Source organism: Schistocerca americana, chromosome 4 (assembly GCF_021461395.2).
Source record: "Schistocerca americana isolate TAMUIC-IGC-003095 chromosome 4, iqSchAmer2.1, whole genome shotgun sequence".
Lineage (NCBI taxonomy): Eukaryota > Metazoa > Arthropoda > Insecta > Orthoptera > Acrididae > Schistocerca > Schistocerca americana.
The window spans coordinates 760,410,731-760,434,197 of record NC_060122.1 but is presented as its reverse complement, the minus strand read 5'-3'; the positions used below and the strand labels follow the sequence as shown (position 1 = coordinate 760,434,197).

The following is a 23,467-nucleotide window of genomic DNA, read 5'->3' as shown; positions in this document are numbered from 1 at the left end:
GGTGCCACCGCCGGAGGTCAGCAGGATCACTGCTGTGGATATTGAGGTCGGCGGCAATCACGTAGGTGGAGAAGGTGCGGTCAATGTGGGCCAGGAAATCGTATGGGATGGGGGTGCGAGGGGGGACATAAATGGTGGCACAGGTGTTGGTAAGGGTGGGGAAGAAGAGGCTGAGGGTGAGATGCTCGGCAGGACTGTTAAGGAGTGGTTGGGGCCGGACAGGGAGGTGCTTGAGGTGGCCTATAGCAACTCCGTCATGCGCCAGAGGGTACGGGTTATCGGTGCGGTGAAGGGTGTAAGGAGCCATGGAGATGGAGATACGGGGTTGAAGAAAGGTTTCATTTAGGATGAAGGCATCCACGTGGTGCTGACGGAGGGTGTGGAGGAAGAGGAGTTTGTGGGTGGGCAGGGAGCGAATGTTGTGGTACAGGATACAGTAGGGTTGTTGTACCATGGGAGGGGAGAGTTAAACGAGGGTGGTGAGGGGGGTGAAGGTGAAGTGGGTCTGGTTGTGGGAGTATGTGGCATAGGTGGTAAGATGGAAGATGGAATGGGCAGCGAGGGCGATTTGGGAAAGCGTGTGGGAGCGCTGGAAGGGGTGGATGTTTTGGAGCTCAATGGTGATGAAACGGGTGATGTCCTCTGCAGTAGGTGGAGGGCGGAGCGAGTTGTTGGGGTGGATGGGGTCATCAACAGGACGGACAGGGACGGTGAGCTCAGGGGTGACTGGAGGTGGTTTCGCTTTACACTTCGAGGAGTAGGTAGGATGTGGTTCGTTGCAAGTGTTGCCCCAAGGGGGGAGAGGTGGCGCTGGGGCAATTCTTGAGGAAGTGTGAAGCTTTGCAGTGGGGACAAGTAGGGGGGTTCTTGCAGGCAGAGGTAACGTGGTCATTGTACGTGAGACATCGTTGGCAGCGGTAGGATTGGACTGGGGAATGGGAGGGGTCCACCTTATGACGGCAATTGTAGATGAGGGCTCCCTCGGTGAGGAGGCGGTCAATTGAGGAGGAGGAGGGTTCGGTGAATATCCGCATGAGAAAAGTCGGCCCGGCATCATTGAAGATGCGACGGTCCAAGCAGATTTCAATGTCGGGCCAGGAGCTGAGTTCTGCCAACACCTCAGGCACCTCAGCCTCCGTGATCATGGGGCTAAGCATCGTGATCACTGCAGTGAAGGTTGGCAGACGTCGGGGAGGTTGAGGCTGATGGGGAGAGGACGGGGTGCAGTAGGGGGGTGAGGGTTGCACGTTGGCCAAATTTGATATGGGGGATGCGGGAGAGGAGATCGTTGTGGAAGGAAGCATTGGGGGATTTAATGAGGACCAAGTCCTTGCGAGGAATCAGAAGGGAGATGGGGGCATTAGGGTAGTATTTCTGGATGGCAAGGGTGAGGGAGCAGGCATCAAGGAATTGAGGGTCAGGATTGGAGAGGACAAAGGTGTGGGTGGCAGGCATGATGGGGGTGGGGGCGGGGGTCGGATCACGTCCACGGTGGTGGGTGGGTCACGGGGAATGGGGTTTTTTTTGGAGGAGATTTCGGGGGAAGGGTCAACATTCGGGCACTTTGAAGTTTTCGTGGTCACTACCGGGTGGAGAGGAGGCTGGGGGACGGGTTGCAGGGGGTGATGGCGGGGGTCAGTACCACCCTGAGCAGCGGATGACGCAGACGGAGGGGGCGTGGGTGTCACAGAGACAGTGGAATGTCGAGCCGAAGTCGGAGGCGGTGCAGGGAACGGCGGAAAGTCAGTAGCTGTCGATGGAGTGACAGTGATAGGGCGACGTTTGCCATGTAATTTATTTGTGTACACTAACTGATCATAAGTATCTGGAGAAAACTTTGTATTGTGGAATTGGCCGCTAGATGTCACGAGAGGCAGACCTGACACTGTAAAAGGCGGCAGGCAGTAATAGCAGAATGGGTCGGTCAGGAAAGCTCAGTGATTTCGAACGTGAACTAGTCACTGGATGTGACCTGAGTAACAAATGAGGTACAGTTAAGCACTTCTAAAGCTGCGTAGTCGATTATTGGTGATGTGATTGTGAAGTGGAAATGCAAAGAACAACCCAAAGAGATTCTGGTCATATGTAAAGTACACCCGTGGCAAAAAAACAGCCAATACCATCACTGCGCGATAGCGATGGAAATGTTGCCGATGATGGTGTCATTAAAGTGGAGTTACTAAATACAGTTTTCTGTAATTCCTTCACGAAAGAAGACGAAGTAAATATTCCAAAATTCGAAACCAGAACAGATGTTAGCATGAGTGACATAAAAGTAGATATCTTAGGTGTTGCGAAATAACTCAAATCACTTAAGAACGGCAAGTCTTCCGGTCCAGACGGTATACCAATCAGGTTCCTTTCAGAGTATGAGACACAATAGCGCCTTTCTTAGCAGTCATAAACAACCGCTCACTTGACGAAAAGTCTGTTCCTAAAGACTGGAAAGTAGCACAGGTCACACCAATATTCAAGAAAAGAAATAGGAGTAACCCATTGACTTACAGACTCATATCACTGATCTCAATTCTCAATTTGCAGTAGGATTTTGCAGCATATACTATACTCGAACATTCTGAATCACCTTGAAGAAAATGACTTGTTGATACATAACCAACACGGATTCAGAAAGTATCGTTTTTGTGCAACACAGCTAGCTCTTTATTCCCATGAAGTAATGAGTGCTGTGTACAAGGGATCTCAGATCGATTCCATATTCCTAGATTTCCAGAAGGCTTTTGATACCTTTCCTCACAAGCGACTATTAAACAAATTGCGTGCATATGGTGTATCGTCTCAGTTGTGTGGCTGGATTCGTGATTTCCTCTCAGAGAGGTCGCAGTTCGTAGTGATAGACGGTAAATCATCAAGTAGAACGGAAGTGATATCTGGCGTTTCGCAAGGTAGTGTCATAGGCCCTCTGCTGTTCCTGATTTACATAAATGATCTAGGTGATAATATGAGCAGCCCCCTTGGATTGTTTTCAGATGATGCCGTAATTTACCGTCTAGTAATATCATCAGACGGTCAATTATAATTACAAAATGATCTAGAGAGAATTTCTGTATGGTGTGAAAGGTGGAAATTGGGACTAAACGAAGGTAAGTGCGAGGTCATCCACATGGGTACCAAAACAACTCCGATAAATTTTGGGTATACGATAAATCGCACAAATGTAAGGGCTGTCAATTCGATGAAATACCTAGGAATTACAATTTCGAGCAACTTAAATTAGAAAGACCACATAGATAATTTGGTGGGGAAGGCGAAACAATGACTGCGCTTTGTTGGCAGAACACTTAGAAGATGCGACAAACCCACTAAAGAGACAGCCTACATTACACTTGTCCGTCCTCTGCTGGAATATTGTTGTGCGGTATGGGATCCTTACCTGGTAGGATTGACGGAGGACATCGAAAAAGTGCAAAGAAGGGCAGCTCATTTCGTGTTATAGCGCAATAGGGGTGACAGTGTCACTGATATGATACGCGAGCTGGGGTGGCAGTCACTGAAACAAAGGCGGTTTTCTTTGCGGCGAGATCTATTTACGAAATTTGAATCACCAACTCTGTCTTCCGAATGCGAAAATATTTTGTTGACACCCACCTACGTAGGGAGAAATGATCATCATAATAAAATAAGAGAAATCAGAACTCGGACGGAAAGATTTAAGTGTTCCTTTTCCCACGCGCCATTCGAGAGTGGAATGGTAGGGAAGTAGTATGAAAATGGTTCAATGAACCCTCTGCCAGGCACTTAAGTGTGAATTGCAGAGTAACCATATAGATGTAGGTGTAGATGTAGAACTAAATCAAGATCAAGCAGACCTCATCTACTGACAGACAGGGGCCATTGAAGGAATCACTCATGAAGGAATCACTCAAACCACCTAACACAATGAGTGTGCATAGTCGATTAAAAAGAATGGGGTGCAATGGTCGAGTGGATCATCATAAGCTACAGATTTCTGTAGTCAGTGCTAAACGTTTTGTAAAGGGCGACAGCACTGCACCATCAATGGCTGGAAATGAGTGATATGGCGTGAGGAATTATGCTATACTAATAGTAGGACTGAATAGGTTCTACCTCAGTGGGCCTACCATTCTCGTCATGTAACCAAACTGGTCACTTGGCCATGCCCATTATCACACATGTGTAAACAAACTGGACAGTTGGCTACCAGATGCTTTTAGACTTATATTAATTACTATAATTTATGACACAATATAGTCATCACTATCATAACATGGCTGCCTCTCTATTTAGTGACTCTAATCTACTTTGTAACCCATATTATCTTTGGTTGCTATTGTTTATGATGCAAAATGGTCACTGGATGTTTATCCCAATTGCCATTATCTTAAATAGTATAATATATGACCAAGAATGGCCGTCTTCCCTATCCTCCACGTACTTTCCATGTCTGCCTCCCTTCTCCCCACTGCTCTAGGCCAATTCACTGACAATTTGCAGTAGAATATTGCATCCAATGACATTTCTGCAAGCAGTTCAGTGTACAATAACCTTCCATGGCTGTTTATAATTTTGGAGTAATTTGTTATAGTTTTGGATAAAACTATGGCAATGTCCTTATAGTATTCCAAATACCGACTTTCAACTACTTTTCAAGACTGTCATCCAATGACAAGTAGATTATCATAAATACGAGGCTTCCAATGTTTAACAGTTACCACAGTGCATTATTTAAACAAAGACACTCTTGTTGTGTACAGATTACACAATGGTTTCATGTACACAATTATTACAGTACGTTATTTAAACAAATAAACTTCTACTACATACCAAGTCTATCATTAAATAACTGAAGACATCACCATATTACGCTGATATTCCACATTTAAACAATTTCTCACACCTGTGCTGTTACTGCCACCAGTGGATAGGATAGGAACAGTAATGACATATTTACTAGAAAGAAATAAAATGTGGAAAGGTCTCACCCATGGGCGACTGCCACTCATGCTGCAAGGACCCAGACTGCAGCTGCCACAGCCTTCAGCTGGGCCATCGTTTTGAAGACAGCTTCACATGCATGTCTTGTACTTATTATTGCTGTTTTGCATCCGAGGGATGCAACCAGTAGCCACCACCTCAGAGATCAAGTGTGGAATGATTCTAATAGCACGATGAGAATGTGGGCTAGCTGATCACTACCAGGACCCCTGTTTAAACAGGCCACACCATCCAGCAGCAACAAGAACAGATATGCCTTTGTTCTTCTTCACCAAACTGTTCACTGCAATGAGGGACTACCAGGCCAGTGCAGTGTAAGTAATGACCGCCTGTTTAATAATTATATAACTGCCCTCACGCATACAGATTTATTTTGGCTGTAAAAAGATTTTTATACTTCCTCCAAATACTTTCCAGTGCTTCCCGGTATTCCTGTTGCTGTCACATTCTCCTTCCCATGTTGAAGAAATGCTGTTTTTTGCTTTTATGCTGTTTTTTGCAGAGACATACTTGGACATCTAACCCACTTTCTCCAGTTAAACAATTTCACTAGGCTCTCAGAACAGATTTTGCAAAAACAGACATAATGTCTTATGGGATAACAGCAATCAGTGAATTTTATAATGTTACTTTAAATCCGTCTTGATTGCAAATTTTTTTTTTATTATTCATATGACCGGTTTCGGTTCAGATGTGACGTAGCATGTGAAAGTTGCTGAATTGGACGGGTTACTCCTGTAACTTAAATATCAGATCTGAAGATGGTTCTGAATGAACCGAAACCGGTCATATGAATAATAAAAAAAAAAATTGCAATCAAGACGGATTTAAAGTAACATTCTCAGAACAGACATTACAGTTAGAGCAGGTGGCTTTCTTCGTTTAACTTCCACAATGCTGGCAGTACTGTAGTGATCAGAGATACAGGCTGTCTCTCATAAGACTTGTCAAGTATATTTTCTTGGGTGTTTTGGTAGACTTGCAATTTCGTTTTTGCAATTTATAGCTGGAATGAGCCCAAACAAACCCACTCATCATGTTTTTCATGTGACGTCCAAAGTCAATGGAAAGTGCCAGTTTGTTTCCTGTTATGAACAAGATGATTTTATAAACCCATTCGATAAAGCAGTCCGAAATTAGTCCAGTGTGATATTTCTTTAATCAGTATGTATTGACATGAAGAGAAGCCAGTACTTCACTAAAGCAAACTGCAGCACACAAGCTTAGATATTAGCACCCCAAAATACTAATCTATCCATGTCAGCTAAGTACCAAGTGAGACTGGATGTGTAATACAGTAGTCATCCAATTCATTAAGAGCCAGACTCCAGTCATAGTGTATTGTATAAGAAATTAAGTTAGAGTATTGCCATGTGCTGCTACCTTTCCCTATATTCTTACCATTAACAAATGTTCTATTAAAAGTGATACACACCATGTATAAATTCCATCTTCCTGATTTTGAAATGCAATTTCCTTATTGTCATCAGCACTTCTGTTTCTGTAATCGCAATTTGTATCACAATTTGGCAATTGTCCAACAATGTTATTTTATACAGTGATAAACTCGTTCCACAACTAAGAAATTGATGGGTTCCTATGACGTCTGCATGACAGTGAAGAACCAACATATATTATCAAAGTTCATTCACATTCAAGAGTGGCTTCCATACCACCACCAAATTCTCCCTCACTTAAGTTCCAAAATGCTGACACTATTGTGGCAATCAGAGATTTATGATCAAACTAGTGTATTACGACAAGCGAGATACATGTGTTTCGTAGGAATCTAAATGGGATTCAATGGAGGAAACGCAACAGCTCTCCAAGACAATGCCACTGTCTATACTAAAATCAGATGTGTACTGGAGAGTACTTTCATCAGTTCACTGTCTTTTGTACACCTTAAATTCTGTGTGTATGTGATCATATTAACTTTCAGATATGCAGTCATCCTATTCAATGCCCACATGAACTTTATGTCACATAATACATTCCAACACATCACTGAAGGCTTTTCTTTTTTTTTTACAATATCGGTGAACTGGCATGTTCTGTCTATGGCAAAATACACAGCACCACGTACACTTTGTCTGTCTGAAACACTTTGTTTTTCTAAAAATGTAGTCTCATGGTCCAGTAATTTCAGTGATGTACGACCAAACACTGTTACTGTTGAGATGGTAATATGACCTCCGCTGCTGTTGCTGGAAGTGGTGGTGCCTCTGCTGGAGAAAACTTTTATTGGCACCTTCGTGTGGGTTTTATTCTGTGGTGAGTTGACTGTCGATGTACAGCTGATTTTAACATAAGTGCTTCCACTCTGTTTGACTGAACTGAACATTTCAACATTTTTATATACTCTCTAGTTCAACTACGATGGCAAACACTAGGTCTGCCGCTTTTCCAATATCGATGCATTTACATCTGCAATCTGGAAAATAAAATGTACTTATGAACATCACTTTGGCAGCTAACTAGATGGTTTAACTGGTGGGTTTATATACACACAGCCACTTCTAACGCTGGCTGCTGTCTACCAATCGTGGCAAACCGCGTCAGTCAGGAGTGTCAGGGAGGCCTATCAAGTCGAAACCAATTGTTCCATGGTGGGCGAATTTGGAGCATGTAAAGGCCTGTTGGCCTTGGGTGATGGGATGTGGATGCCTAGTTGAAACCAGTCGGTCCAGGGTGTACAAATCAAATTGGGTGAAGTGATCTGGATGGCTACTATTTTGAATTATCTGGGTAGAGGTCAAGCTACAGGAAAAAAGTAGGTCATAGACTAAAAATAGATTTTTCGGAAGGTGATGAACTGTTTTTATAAGCAAGGGAAACAGTGGGATGGGGGCAATACCCTGTAAATACTGAAGTGAGTGTCGTTTAACTCGATTCTTGTAAAGAAAGGGATTTTTGCAGTATACTTTTTCCTTTAATCTTCTACATAGCCTGAAAACGGATCCGTGACCCAGAATTGCACACAACATGCCTTTTGTAATAAGGTCATTGTCCAGCCTGGGGGTGCTTTAACTGTCAGTAAATGACTCCTGTATGGGATTACAATCATCAGAAGCGTTGCAAATAGATGGGTGGTTTGCCGTACTTATTATTTTATTCCCTAGTATAGCTGCTGCTAGTCTGTGACCAGTGTTTCAGGATGACAAAAAATGTTGCAGGAATTGCATTACTTGTTCTTGGATGGCAGGAATAGCTGTGAAGAGGTTATTATGTGATTGGTACACAGTACGATAATCCTGCTTGTTGGTAGTCAGACGTGGTCGACTTGTAAGACCTATTTTCGACTTATTTTCGTATTTGTATCGACATTTCTATGTCAATTTGTAGTGTTGCTTATGTAGAGAGTTGTATATGTCATGGAAATTCTTTGGCTATGTACACGTATTTCAGTTACGTGAATTTTTTGAACGATGTCGTTTAAAATGTGCTTGTGAATTTCAATAAATACTGGAATGATTGTTATACAGGGTGAGTCACCTAACATTACCGCTGGATATATTTCGTAAACCACATCAAATACTGACGAACCGATTCCACAGACCGAATGTGAGGAGAGGGGCTAGTGTAATTGGTTAATACAAACCATAAAAAATGCACGGAAGTATGTTTTTAACACAAACCTACGTTTTTTTCAATGGAACCCCGTTAGTTTTGTTAGCACATCTGAACATATAAACAAATACGTAATTAGTGCCGTTTGTTGCATTGTAAAATGTTAATTACATCCGGAGATATTCTAACCTAAAGTTGACGCTTGAGTACCACTCCTCCGCTGTTCGATCGTGTGTATCGGAGAGCACCGAATTGCGTAGGGATCCAAAGGGAACGGTGATGGACCTTAGGTACAGAAGAGACTGGAACAGCACATTACGTCCACATGCTAACACCTTTTTATTGGTCTTTTTCACTGACGCACATGTACATTACCATGAGGGGTGAGGTACACGTACATACGTGGTTTCCGTTTTCAATTACGGAGTGGAATAGAGTGTGTCCCGACATGTCAGGCCAATAGATGTTCAATGTGGTGGCCATCATTTGCTGCACACAATTGCAATCTCTGGCGTATTGAATGTCGTACACGCCGCAGTACATCTGGTGTAATGTCGCCGCAGGCTGCCACAATACGTTGTTTCATACCCTCTGGGGTTGTAGGCACATCACGGTACACATTCTCCTTTAACGCACCCCACAGAAAGAAGTCAAGAGGTGTAAGATGAAACGCCCGTCGAACATCCTGTCAAGGATCAGCCTAGTGTTAATTGCGGAATTTGCAGGTGCACCATCATGCTGATACCACATAGGTCGACGCGTTTCCAGTGGGACATTTTCGAGCAACGTTGGCAGATCATTCTGTAGAAACGCGATGTATGTTGCAGTGCTCTCCGATACACGCTATCGAACAGCGGAGGAGTGGTACTCAAGCGTCAACTTTAGGTTACAATATCTCCGGATGTAATTAACATTTCACAATGCAACAAACGGCACTGATTACGTATTTGTTTATATGTTCAGATGTGGGAAAGGTGTGGCTGTCGTGCAAGTGGCAGCTCGTCCTTTGTGACGGGTAAGGAGTCTGGGCTGAACACTGCTGTGGTTAACACCTCGCTAGCAGTAGCGGATCATTGTTGTTCATATTCTTGGAGTTTTGAAGCAAGAGGACCTCAAGAGCAGTATTTATAGGCCACAGATGCTGCATTTGTTGATAATACTATCATGGCATGGTTTTTGGCCCTATAAAAATATAATTCCGACGCCAGGAAGATCTGTAACAGGGCGAGACCAATAGTACTGCCATGACTGTATCACCGCCATATTAGCAGCCACTGAAAATTACGCCAGCCTTCCACTAAATGGTGACAGTTGTTGATTTTAAAAACAATCGTGGTCTTGCTAAAAACCCTATCTTACACCCGGAATTCTGGGTGCCTCACGTTTTTACTTTGTCAGGCAGCGTATTTCCCTGGGTTGCGTGCATTCCAGTACCATCTTGCTGTGCAACTTAAATGTGGTGAGGCACCACACTACACTCCTGGAAATGGAAAAAAGAACACATTGACACCGGTGTGTCAGACCCACCATACTTGCTCCGGACACTGCGAGAGGGCTGTACAAGCAATGATCACACGCACGGCACAGCGGACACACCAGGAAGCGCGGTGTTGGCCGTCGAATGGCGCTAGCTACGTAGCATTTGTGCACCGCCGCCGTCAGTGTCAGCCAGTTTGCCGTGGCATACGGAGCTCCATCGCAGTCTTTAACACTGGTAGCATGCCGCGACAGCGTGGACGTGAACCGTATGTGCAGTTGACGGACTTTGAGCGAGGGCGTATAGTGGGCATGCGGGAGGCCGAGTGGACGTACCGCCGAATTGCTCAACACGTGGGGCGTGAGGTCTCCACAGTACATCGATGTTGTCGCCAGTGGTCGGCGGAAGGTGCACGTGCCCGTCGACCTGGGACCGGACCGCAGCGACGCACGGATGCACGCCAAGACCGTAGGATCCTACGCAGTGCCGTAGGGGACGGCACCGCCACTTCCCAGCAAATTAGGGACACTGTTGCTCCTGGGGTATCGGCGAGGACCATTCGCAACCGTCTCCATGAAGCTGGGCTACGGTCACGCACACCGTTAGGCCGTCTTCCGCTCACGCCCCAACATCGTGCAGCCCGCCTCCAGTGGTGTCGCGACAGGCGTGAATAGAGGGACAAATGGAGACGTGTCGTCTTCAGCGATGAGAGTCGCTTCTGCCTTGGTGCCAATGATGGTCGTATGCATGTTTGGCGCCGTGCAGGTGAGCGCCACAATCAGGACTGCATACGACCGAGGCACACAGGGCCAACACCCGGCATCATGGTGTGGGGAGCGATCTCCTACACTGGCCGTACGCCACTGGTGATCGTCGAGGGGACACTGAATAGTGCACGGTACATCCAAACCGTCATCGAATCCATCGTTCTACCATTCCTAGACCGGCAAGGGAACTTGCTGTTCCAACAGGACAATGCACGTCCGCATGTATCCCGTGCCACCCAACGTGCTCTAGAAGGTGTAAGTCAATTACCCTGGCCAGCAAGATCTCCGGATCTGTCCCCCATTGAGCATGTTTGGGACTGGATGAAGCGTCGTCTCACGCGGTCTGCACGTCCAGCACGAACGCTGGTCCAACTGAGGCGCCAGGTGGAAATGGCATGGCAAGCCGTTCCACAGGACTACATCCAGCATCTCTACGATCATCTCCATGGGAGAATAGCAGCCTGCATTGCTGCGAAAGGTGGATATACACTGTACTAGTGCCGACATTGTGCATGCTCTGTTGCCTGTGTCTATGTGCCTGTGGTTCTGTCAGTGTGATCATGTGATGTATCTGACCCCAGGAATGTGTCAATAAAGTTTCCCCTTCCTGGGACAATGAATTCACGGTGTTCTTATTTCAATTTCCAGGAGTGTATATCAACATGTAGAACCAGTGGTAGACATTCAAGTAACTTTGGTATGTCGTCGCCCAAGAACCTTTAGCAGGAAGTTCCAGACAATCGCTTTGGAAAGATGTGTGAACAGGATATGAGTAGTGAGGGGCAAGAGTTTGAAAAAAGCATCTGTTGAAAGAGGGACAACCGTACTGCACATGGGTCGATGTGTGCCCACATGTACTCACGGTGGCCGTTATCGAGCGTTTGTGTCTTGAAAGATGTTCCGTTGGTGCACAGCACAGTATCGTCAAAAACTGGGACTTGATGGATTTCTCCATGAAAACACCAAACAGAAGGACGAAATCAGCTGATGGTGTTAGCTGTAGAGACTTCTGACTAATAAGTACCTCCTAATGAGGGAACAGTGATGTCGCTTGACACAAAAAACGTTCATGGAGAAAAAAGAAATGAAACGATTTGTAGTTTACGTTAAGCGGTGTCACAGGATACTGTTGTAGATGGAGTGAGAAATCATGGTGTCCTACAACGAATAAACGAGAGTAAAACAACTAGACTACAGTAAGTCACAGAGATACAGTAATTAGGCCAATATTGGGATAAATGTAGTTGCAGAAAATTGTAGTTGAAGGGATGGCGGAAGGGGAGAACCGCGAGGTAGGCCTAGATTTGAATGTATAAGGGACATTATTGGTGATGTGGGATGAAGACAGCAGAGATGAGATTTCTAAGGAAGGCAAAGAACTGCACAAGAACAGACATGATTAGAATTGAAGATATTAGAACACAATTAAATATTTTCTATATGAATGAATAAATTCACAAATATCGTGAAGGTTGGTGACAACACCTCATGAGAATGACAGGTCACACATACCGGACTACAAGTCGAACTGGAAAAAGAGAGATATTGGAAGCCCCAGGAAAACATGGAAATGATTTTGATTGTGGTTTCCGAATGGGAATCCTTGAAACGACGAGGATAATAATGATGATGATAGTGACGATGAGTATCCTGGTTAGGGCTGCCTCACGATAAATGTGTCAGTGCCACATATCTTAAATAAAACATAGCATTAATGGTCATTGTTGTCTAGTTAGCGATACTTAGTACTAAGTTAAGAATCACCTTAGGCATGCTGCGGAATATGCACTACTTGTCGTAGAGTAGCAAGTGGTTGTGGTGGTGATATTATGTCATAGTAACTGCAGACATGGTAGAATTATTGTGTGTGAACTAACCAACATGATTACTGATGATTTTGATGATAATGAACTTGTGTGGACTGTCCGTTCGTGCTGCGTTGTGTTGGTTATTTTAGTGTGTGTGGCGGTGCGTGTTGATCGGCAGTTTTTTGTGACATTGCAAATTCGTTAATAGGACTTTAAGAACGCCGTGAATCAGTGACTGCATTACGGTATTGAAAGCAGTCGTTTTCGGTGTTTTAGGGCGATGTGGTTCCAGTAGTTAGGCTTAGATAAAGAGGACCGATAAAGAGGACCGCTGCAAGCAACAGAAATGGAAACTGCATCAAACCAACCTTAAGGGTGATTGCAGGAATGTTTCCAACTTATATTACTGGCCATTAAAAATGAAAATAACAAAATTTTACTTATTACGCGTTTACAATATAGTAGGAAGAATGCAATAATAAAATAATTTGGGGGTATATATGGTGTGGAACGTACACAGAGCAGCAGTCTCTGCAACAAGAATGATTCTATCCCGATTGAGCATCGAATCGTATTGGATGACAGGGTGTTTTATTCGTTGCCGCTTTAACTCTGTGCCAGAGTCCAATCACCTGATGGTCATACTCCTTTCAGAAGATTTTCTGGATGTTCCCATTTCCTCTCCTACATTCTTAGCACTTCGCCAATGAAATATATCTCTGTGCTATTCGATGGGAAGCGTGCTCCCACAAGAATACAATCTCCCACTGCACTGTCTGTACTAAGGGAGATCTGAGGCCTCCACCATTGTAAACTGCCGCCTCCTCGCTCTCCCCTCACTCAGAGCAGTAAATGCCCGCCCCTGCAGAATACGATAAGTCTCTTCCCAGCCCTGTTTTAGCTGATAGAAGCTTCTGCCCCCTATGAAGGATGGACCTTGCCGGTGGTGAGGATGCTTGAGTGCCTCAGCGATAGAGATGGCCGTACTGTAGGTGCAACCACAACGGAGGGGTATCTGTTGAGAGGCCAGACAAACGGGTGGTTCTTGAAGAGGGGCAGTAGCCTTTTCAGTAGGTGCAGGGGAAACAGTCTGGATGATTGACTGATCTGGCCTCGTAATATTGACCAAAACGGCGTTGCTGTGCTGGTACTGCATAGGCATAGGTTGGTTGGTTGATTTGGGGAGGGGACCAAACTGCGAGGTCATCGGCCCCATCAGATTATGGAAGGATAGGGAAGGAAGTCGGCCGTGTCCTTTCAAAGGAACCATCTCGTCATTTGCCTGAAGCGATTTAGGAAAATCACGGAAAACCAAAATCAGGATGACCGGACGCGGGTTTGAACCTCGTCCTCCCGAATGCGAGTCCAGTGTGCAACCACGCGCCACCTCTCTCGGTGCTGGTACTACGAACGGCTTTGAAAGGAAAGGGAAACTACAGCCGTAATTTTTACCGAGGGCATGCAGCTTTACTGTATCGTTAAATGATGATGGCATCCTCTTAAGTAAAATATTCCGGAGGTACAATAGTCCCCCATTCGGATCTCCTTGCGAGGACTGCTGAGGAGGACGTCGTTATCAGGATAAAACTGGCGTTCTACGGATCGGAGGGTGGAATGTCAGATCCCTTTATCGGACAGGTTCAAAAATTCAAATGGCTCTGAGCACTATAGGACTTAACATCTGAGTTCATCAGCCCCTATAACTTAGAACTACTTAAATCTAACTAACCTAAGGACATCACACACATCCATGCCCGAGGTAGGATTCGAAACTGCGACCGTAGCAGTCGCGCGGTTCTGGACTGAAGCGCCTAGAACCGCTTGGCCACCACGGCCGGCGGATAGGTAGGTTAGAAAATTTAAAAAAGGAAATGGATAAGTTAAAGTTAGATATAGTGGGAATTAGTGAAGTTCGGTGGCAGAAGGAACAAGACTTCTGGTCAGGTGAATACAGGGTTATAAATACAAAATCAAATAGGGGTAATGCAGGAGTAGGTTTAATAAGGAATAAAAAAATAGGAGCGCCGGTCAGCTACTACGAACGGCATAGTGACCCAATTATTGGAAACAAGATAGACACGAAGCCCACGCCTACGACCGTAGTACAACTTCATATGCCAACTAGCTCCGCAGATGACGAAGAGATTGATGAAATGTATGATGAGATAAAAGAAATTATTCAGATAGTGAAGGGAATTGAAAATTTAATAGTCATGGGGGACTGGAATTTGATAGTAGGAAAGGGAAGAGAAGGAAACGTAGTAGGTGAATTTGGAATGGGAGTAAGGAGTGAAAGAGGAAGTCGCTTGGTAGAATTTTGCACAGAACATAACTTAATCATAGCTAACATTTGGTTTAAGAATCATGAAAAAAGGTTGTATACGTGGAAGAGGCCTAACCACAATCTATTGGTTATGAACTGTAGATCAAAACTGAAGAAACTGCAAAAAGGTGGGAATATAATGAGATGGGACCTGGATAAACGGAAAGAACCAGAGGTTGTAGAGAGTTTCAGAGAGAGTTTTAGGGAACGATTGATAGGAACAGGGGAAAGAAATACAGTAGAAAAAGAATGGGTAACTTTGAGAGATGAAATAGTGAAGGCAGCAGAGGATCAAGTGGCTAAAAAGGCGAGGGCTAGTAGAAATCCTTGGGCAACGGAAGAAATATTGAATTTAATTGACGAAAGGAGAAAATATAGAAATGCAGCAAATGCTGCAGGCAAAAAGGAATACAAACGTCTCAAAAATGAAATCGACAGGAAACGCAAAATGGCTAAACAGGGATGGCTAGAGGACAAATGTAGGGATGTAGAGGCATATATCACTAGGGGTAAGAGAGATACTGCCTACAGGAAAATTAGAGACCTTTGGAGGAAAGCGAACCACTTGTATGAATATCAAGAGCTCATATGGAAACCCAGTTCTAAGCAAAAAAGGGAAAGCAGAAAGGTGGAAAAAAAGGAGTATATAGAGGGTCTATAAAAGGGCGATGTACTTGAGGGCAATATTATGGAAATGGAAGAGGACGTAGGTGAAAATGAAATGGGAGATATGATACTGCGTGAAGAATTTGATAGAGCACTGAAAGACCTAAGTCGAAACAAGGCCCCGGGAGTAGACAACATTTCATTAGAGCTACTGATAGCCTTCATCTGGGGAGCAAGATGTATGTGACAGGCGAAATAACATCACAGTTCAAGAAGAATATAATAATTCCAATTCTAAAGAAAGAAGGTGTTGACAGGAGTGAAAATTACGGAACTGTAAGCCTAATAAGTCGCGGCTGCAAAATACTGACACGAATTCTCTACAGACGATTGGCAAAAAAGGGAGAAGCCGATCTTGGGGAAGATCAATTCGGATTCCGTAGAAATGCTGGAACACGTAGGGCAATATTAATCCTACAACTTATCTTAGGAGATAGGTTAAAGAGAGGCAAACCTACGTTTCCATCATTTGTAGACTTAAAGAAAGCTTTTGACAATGTTGACTGGAATACTCTCTTTCAGATTCTGAAGGTGGCAGGGGTAAAATACAAGGAGCGAAAGGCTATTTATAATTTGTACAGAAACCAGATAGCAGTTATAAGAGTCGAGGGGCATGAAAGGGAAGCAGTGGTTGGGAAGGGAGTGAGACAGGGTTGTACCCTATCCCCGATGTTATTCAATCTGTATATTGAGCAAGCAGTAAAGGAAACAAAAGAAAAATTTGGAGTAGGAATTAAAATCCATGGAGAAGAAATAAAAACGTTGATGTTTCGCGATGACATAGTAATTCTGTCAGAGACAACAAAGGACCTGGAAGTTGAACGGAATGGACATTGTCTTCATATGAGGATAAAAGATAAACATCAACAAAAGCAAAACCAGGATAATGGAATGTAGTCTAATTGAATCAGGTGATGCTGAGGGAAGTAGATTAGGAAATGAGACACTTAAAGTAGTAAATGAGTTTTGCTATTTGGGGAACAAAATAACTGATCATGGTCGAAGAAGAGAGGATATAATATATGGACTGGCAATGGCAAAAAAGCGTTTCTGAAAGAGAGAAATTAGTTAAGATCAAGTATAGATTTAAGTGTCAGGAAGTCTTTTCTGAAAGTATTTGTATGGAGTGTAGCCATGTATGGATTGAAACATGGATGATAAATAGTTTAGACAAGAAGGGAATAGAAGCTTTTGAGAAGTGGTGCTTCAGAAGAATTCTGAAGATTGGATGGGTAGATCACATAACTAATGAGGAAGTACTGAATAGAATTGGGAAGAAGAGGAATTCGTCGCATAACTTGACCCGAAGGAGGGATTGGTTGGTAGGACATGCTCTGAGTCATCAAGGGATTACCAATTTAGTATTGGAGGGTAGTTTCGAGTGTAAAAATCGTAGAGGGAGACCAAGAGATGAATACACTAAGCAGATTCAGAAGGATGTAGGGTGCAGCAGTCACTTGGAGATGAAGACGCTTCAACAGGATGGAGTAGCATGGAGAGCTGCAGCAGACCAGTCTCTGGACTGAAGACCACAACAACAACAACAACAACAACAACAACAGCTTCTGACTAATGCATGGGCAAAGTCGATGTTTCTATCAGTGCTCAGCTTCAATTAACTCCTGGGTATGTAGTACTATAGAAATAGTTAGTACATAGTGCTATCCAGTATCCGCAATGAAATGCTTAATAATCCAGTTGTGCATCGTAAACTGTGATCTAATATAAAAATAAATCGAAAAGAATATACAGAATACGAAATGTATGGTACCAAAATTTTGCCCCCTTACAGCCTACATACATGAGCCAAAACATTACGACCATCTGCTTAACAGAGTGATAAAATTTCCTCGGGCTTCCAGCCGTATACTGTGGTTTAAAATCACCGATTTTAAACCACTGGACACGGCTGGAGGCCTGAGAAAATTTTATCAGTATATATCGCCGCTAAACTATGCGTTCGTATATTGCTTAATAGACTGTTTGTCCGTTTTGGAACGCAATACATCACTGATTCTGCTTATCAGGGATCCGATAGTTTGTTGGTAGGTTTGTGGAGGTCTGTGGCATTAGATGTCTACGCACAGGTAATCGCGTAAATAACGGGCCTCTGATTTGCGTACACGGTGATGGCGCCCGATAGCGACCCAGATGGGTTCCACAGGACTTTTTTCAGGCGAATGTGGTCGCCAAAATATCAACGTGAGTTGACTATAATGCCCCTAATACCACTATAGCATGGTCCTGGCTCCGAGATATGGACAATTAGAATGCTTAATGAAGGCAACGCCGATGGGGGAAGACATCTAGTGTTAAGGAGGTGCGTGTGGTGTGAATGTGTCTTTGATTACTATCACAGGTCCCACGCAAGCCCAGGAGAACGTCTCCCATAGCAAATTACTGCTCCCACCAGCCTACGTCCGTGGCACTCTGTATATTTCGAGCCGCCGTTTACCTCGATTACGGCGTTTGTGGAAACGACTAACGACCTATTGTAGCAAAAATATGATTCACCCGAAGAGCCGACACGTTTCCATTGATTGACGGTCGAATTCCGATGGTCCCGTGCTAACTGCAGTCGTAACTGACGATGTCATTGAGTCAAGATCTGAACAAGCAGCGGTTGTGTGCTGCGGAGCTCCATGTTCAACAACGTACGACGAATGGTGTGCTCCGAAACACTTGTGCCCCTACCAGTACTGTGCTCTTTCGGCAAAGATGCCACAGATCACCATCTACTTTAAAGTGGGGACAAGCCCCCGAACCCCCGATCTGTGAAGTTACTGAGGACGTCCAACCATTTAGCGCTTAGTAGTAGTTTCACTGTTCTACCTCTTTCCGTAGATGCTCACGACAGTAGCACGTGAACATTCGACCAGCTTGGTCATTTTCGAGATACTCGTTCTCAGACTCTGTGTAATGGTAATGCACCCTTTGTGAAAGTCACTTATCTCCATGGATTTCCAGTTTACAGCCCGTATCTTCGCTAGGGTGATCCCTCGTCGGTGACTGCTCCGCTTATCTTTTTTACCGCGTCAAGTGCTCACAAAGCTAAAGGCGCCATCCAACGTCGCCGTGGGCTGTGGTCATAATGTTTAGGCTTATCAGTGTGCCAGAAATAACAGAAAAACGAACAACACTTGTCACTAAGTGCAGCGTCAGCTGGCCATGGATGTCGATGTGAGGCTGGCCTGTCACTGTCCACCTCACTTGCGATAAAATAGCTATCAGTGGTTGTCGGTGATGATGTCAGGAATAGCTGTCAGACACGTGATTTAAGTCCTTCTCAGTGTCGCCCCTGGGTCGATCGAAATTACTACTTTCCGGCAAAAAAGTTGCAGCTGATGAGTCCTGCCGATCTGAAGGCGGCAGAAAGAGGCAAGTGAGGAGCGCAGCTTACCGAAGACGCCGACGAGCTTGATGCAGGCGGTGGCGGGGAAGACGCCGTTGCGGCCCTTGCGGCCGCCCATGCAGGGTGCCTCCAGGATGCTGTCCGAGTAGTTGTTGTGGAAGGGGTCGTCGCACGGCCGGTAGCTGCCGTTCACCGACACGCACTTGAAGCAGTCGATGGCCGCCGCTGCAACACAGGCGTCCGTGCAGCTCAGTTCACACGTCATGCTGTAGCTCGGAGCTCTATGAAAAGAGAGAGTTGTGCGCGGAAGCTGCCGACAACAGAGCCTAAGAAGAGTTATTAATTCACTACTGAAGACGCAATAAATGGTTCAAATGGCTCTAAGTACTATGGGACTTATCATCTGAGGCCATCAGTCCCCTAGACTTAGAACTACTTAAACCTAACTAACCTAAGGACAACACACATATCCATGCCCGAGGCAGGATTCGAACCTGCGACCATATCAGCAGCGCGGTTCCGGACTGAAGCGCCTATAACCGCTCGGGCACAGCGGCCGGCTGCAATAAATATTCCAGAATTTAAAACAAGAACAGATTTCAAGATGCACAATTTAGAAGTGTATGCCCTCGGCGTATCTAAGCAACTTTAAGTCACTCTATAAAGGCAAGTCCTTTGGGTGATGCTGAATACCAGTTGGTTTATTTTCGGAGTATGTTGATGTAATAACCCCATAATTAACAATCGTATACAACAGCTCGTTCAACGAAAGATCCACACCGATACCTAAGAAATGGGAAGATCCACAGGTAACACCAATACACAAGAAAGGAAACAGAAATAACCCTATTAATTATAGACCCACCTCACTGGCATCAATTTGCAGTAAGATTCTGGAAAATATACCGTGTCTGAACATTACGAATTACCTCGAAGAAAACGATCTGTTGTAACCAGCAGAGATTCAGAAAATACAGATCTCATCGAATACAACTGGCTCTTTATTCACAGGAAGCAATGGGTGCTATGGACAAGAGATCTAATGATGCTTCCATATGTCTAGATTTCCAGAATGCTTTTGGCACCATTCCTTACAAGCGATTTCTTAACAAACTGCGTGCCTTTGCAGCATCGTTTCAGTTGTGCAACTGGGTTTGTCGTTTTCTGTCAGAGAGATCCCAGATCGTTGTAGATGAAGGGAAGGCATCGAATGAAACGGAAGCAAGACCTGGGATTCCCCTAGGAGTCTGTAGATCCTCTGCTGGTCTTACTCTATGTGAACGATTTAGAAGACAATCTGAGCATCCCTCTTAGATTCTTTGTAGATGGGGGTGTCATTTACCGTTTAGTATACTTGTCAGAAGATAAATGCTAATAACAAAATGATTTATGAACGATATATGTATGGCAGAAAGAGTACCAGTTGACCATTAGCAATAGGCAGAGCAAGGTGCCCCACCACGATAAAACATACAGTTTTTAAGGTTGACGATTCAATGAAAAATCTAGGATTACAATTACGAACAGCTTAAACTCTACTCAATACACAGAGAATCCTGTGAGAAGGCTAATCAAAGAACACTAAGAAGTCGCAACAGGCCTACAAAGAGACTTATTAGCTACGCTTGTCCTTCCTCTTCTGCAGTATTGCTGCGCCGTATAGGATCACTACCCGATAACTATTTATTTATTTCACGGAGTAATCATTTTGAATTTACGGCTATTCTCATGTGCAAGTTGAAATGTCACAAAACGTCCTACAAGTCTAAATGACATGTTGTCGTCGAAATGACATACATCTGCTGTTAGAAACCAGTCGTCGGATTACGCGATATAAGTATATATCAAGGATATGTAAAATGGCTGACATGGTGGACTGTGATAAACATTAACAAATTGTACTATGTATCTGGAAGTTATTACACGGATGTGACCTGCATTCATCACGTCACTGATCAACTGACACTAACATATACGGGGTAAACACATAAAATTCGCATTACTAATACTGCGGTAATGAATTCGTAGTTTGGGGGTCGTATTGTTTGTAATAACAGTTAGAAAGCACATTTCTTGTGCAAATATACACTTCTTTAAACGGAACGATGCCAATTAACATTAACAGACTGAAAGTATGATAAATTAGAATGTTAGTAGTGTTCGTTGCAGGAGTCTAGTCCGAGTCGCTTAGAGGTATCTTCTTTTGAAAAGTTCCCACACCGAAAGTTGTACAGTACCTGTAGTAGCTCTCACTAAAGAACAACTCATGTGCACACACACTAGTTACGTGGATTATGATCAGTAACGAGACAACTGACCATCACAGGTTGTGTTCAAAATGGCGATCAGCAGCGGCAATATGCACTTCCAGTCTGGTGTGGAAGGAATGGTCCACACGAGCTAGCATTTTAGCCGAGATGTCCGAGCAGGCTGCAGTAACAACTCGTTGTATGTCATCGAGTGTAGTTGATATGTCCTTGTGGACACCGTATTTCTGCTTTTTCAGCAGAAAAAGAACTACAGACATCAAATACGGGGAAAGGGCTGGCTAAGGTGTAGGTCCTCTGCATCCAATCCAACGTTTTGGAAACAATTTGTGAAGACAAGGTGTAGTATTTCGAGCAGTCTGGGCTAGGCAGCCATCATGTTGGTACAACAGGTTCGTCCTACTCTGCAGAGGAACGTCTTCTAACATCCAATGGTTCAAATGGCTCTGAGCAATATGGGACTCAACTGCGAGGTCATTAGTCCCCTAGAACTTAGAACTAGTTAAACCTAACTAACCTAAGGACATCACAAACATCCATGCCCGCGGCAGGATTCGAACCTGCGACCGTAGCGGTCTTGCGGTTCCAGACTGCAGCGCCTTTAACCGCACGGCCACTTCGGCCGGCCTTCTAACATCCATGGAAGATGGTCTGTTAGGAGGTTGCGATACTTGTGAGCATTCAGTGTTCCATCTATGGAAAATGGGCCTATGTGTTAATGGTTCACTATTCCACATCGTACGTTTACACTCCATGGACGCTGGTGTTCCACGGAGATTTTCAACAGATCAATAGTATTTGTTTCGGCTGTTTATCTGGCCATGATTGGCAAATGTGGCTTCATCAATAAACAAGATACATGATACATCGGAAGTACTCTATCTTAATGCTCATGTACAGAGGTTAACACTAGTCTTATGACCGTTTCCACGGTATGGAACCTATGTTGATGGAGAATACGTAGGAGCCGCGCGGGATTAGCCGAGCCGTCTTGGGCGCTGCAGTCGTGGCCTGTACGGCTGGTCCCGGCGGAGGTTCGAGTCCTCCCTCGGCCGTGGGTGTGTGTGTTTGTCGTTAGGATAATTTAGGTTAAGTAGTGTGTAAGCTTAGGGACTGATGACCTTAGAAGTTAAGTCCCGTAAGGAAAAAAAAAAAAAATACGCAGGACGCTTGCCTGACCCATGCCACCTCCTCGTGCGACTGCGCGGGGGCTAACGTGCGGATCAACTGCAACAGCAGCAAGAACGTTAATTTCCCCTCTTCTGTCGTCACTTGCTTTCTTCTGTTACGTTGTCTAGGTGTTACACTACCATCTTACGTAACTGTATTAAGAGGCTTATAAATTGTCACTGAGATGTTGACGTCTGTTGGTATACCTTGCCGCATACTCCGTACAAGAATTTACTGCATTCTTCCAACACTTTACATACTCCATGAGCATGTCGGCTTTTTATGCATTGGTAAATCCCATCGCCCGATCGCGGTCTGCTGTCTGGACTGTCAAATAGTAACTGATTAGCAAGACGCAATGCATTCAAGGAACACACACGCACACTGTAAGCAAATATAACAACATTGCACCTAGCAACTAAGCAGGCTGAATGGCACAAACAAGTGTCGGTGTGGAAATTATTCAAAATACGATACCTCGTAAACGACTCGCACTAAAATCCTGCAACAAACACCATTGACATTCTAATTTACCCTATGTCTTGTCTTTTAATGTCAATAGGCATTGTTCCATTTAAAAACGTGTATGTTTGCACAGAACATAGTCTTTCTAAGTATTATTAGAATCTGTTTATTAGCTAGCAATGTGAGCCCATAATTACCAATTCATTATGTGAAAACCGCACATCAATATCACTTTCCATTTTCAGAATATTTGTGGTACAGATTTTAGGTGATTCACCCGTATATGTTAACTGTAGTTGATCACTTGATTTGTGGACGTGATGAATGCAGGTCACAGCAATGTATTGGCTGCCAAATATGCATTACTTTTTGTTAATGTTTACTCGCTGTGTACAATGTCAACCTTATTATGTAGGCCCATCTTTGATACGTACTCATATCCTGTAATGCGACGACTGGATTATGAGACCGGTTAGATAGTATTTCGAGGATGAAATGTCATTTAGGTGTGTCGGAAGTTTGTCACATTTGAGCTTGCCCTCGAGAATGGCTATAACGCCGAAATCATGATATTCTGAAATAAACGAGTAGTAATCTTACATGACTGCTGTCCACGAAGATAGAGTAA

The 23,467-nt window shown here is 44.2% G+C and overlaps 1 protein-coding gene across 2 annotated transcripts in view; it reads right to left on the bottom strand.

Moving 5' to 3' along the window:
* Window positions 1-23,467, bottom strand: part of LOC124613073 — a 1,160,819-nt gene that overhangs the window by 85,143 nt on the left and 1,052,209 nt on the right. For both annotated transcript variants that reach the window (XM_047141658.1, XM_047141657.1), the window contains one exon: window positions 18,986-19,162. In XM_047141658.1, the coding sequence (XP_046997614.1) occupies window positions 18,986-19,162 (177 nt within the window). The remainder of the gene's footprint in view (window positions 1-18,985; window positions 19,163-23,467) is intronic.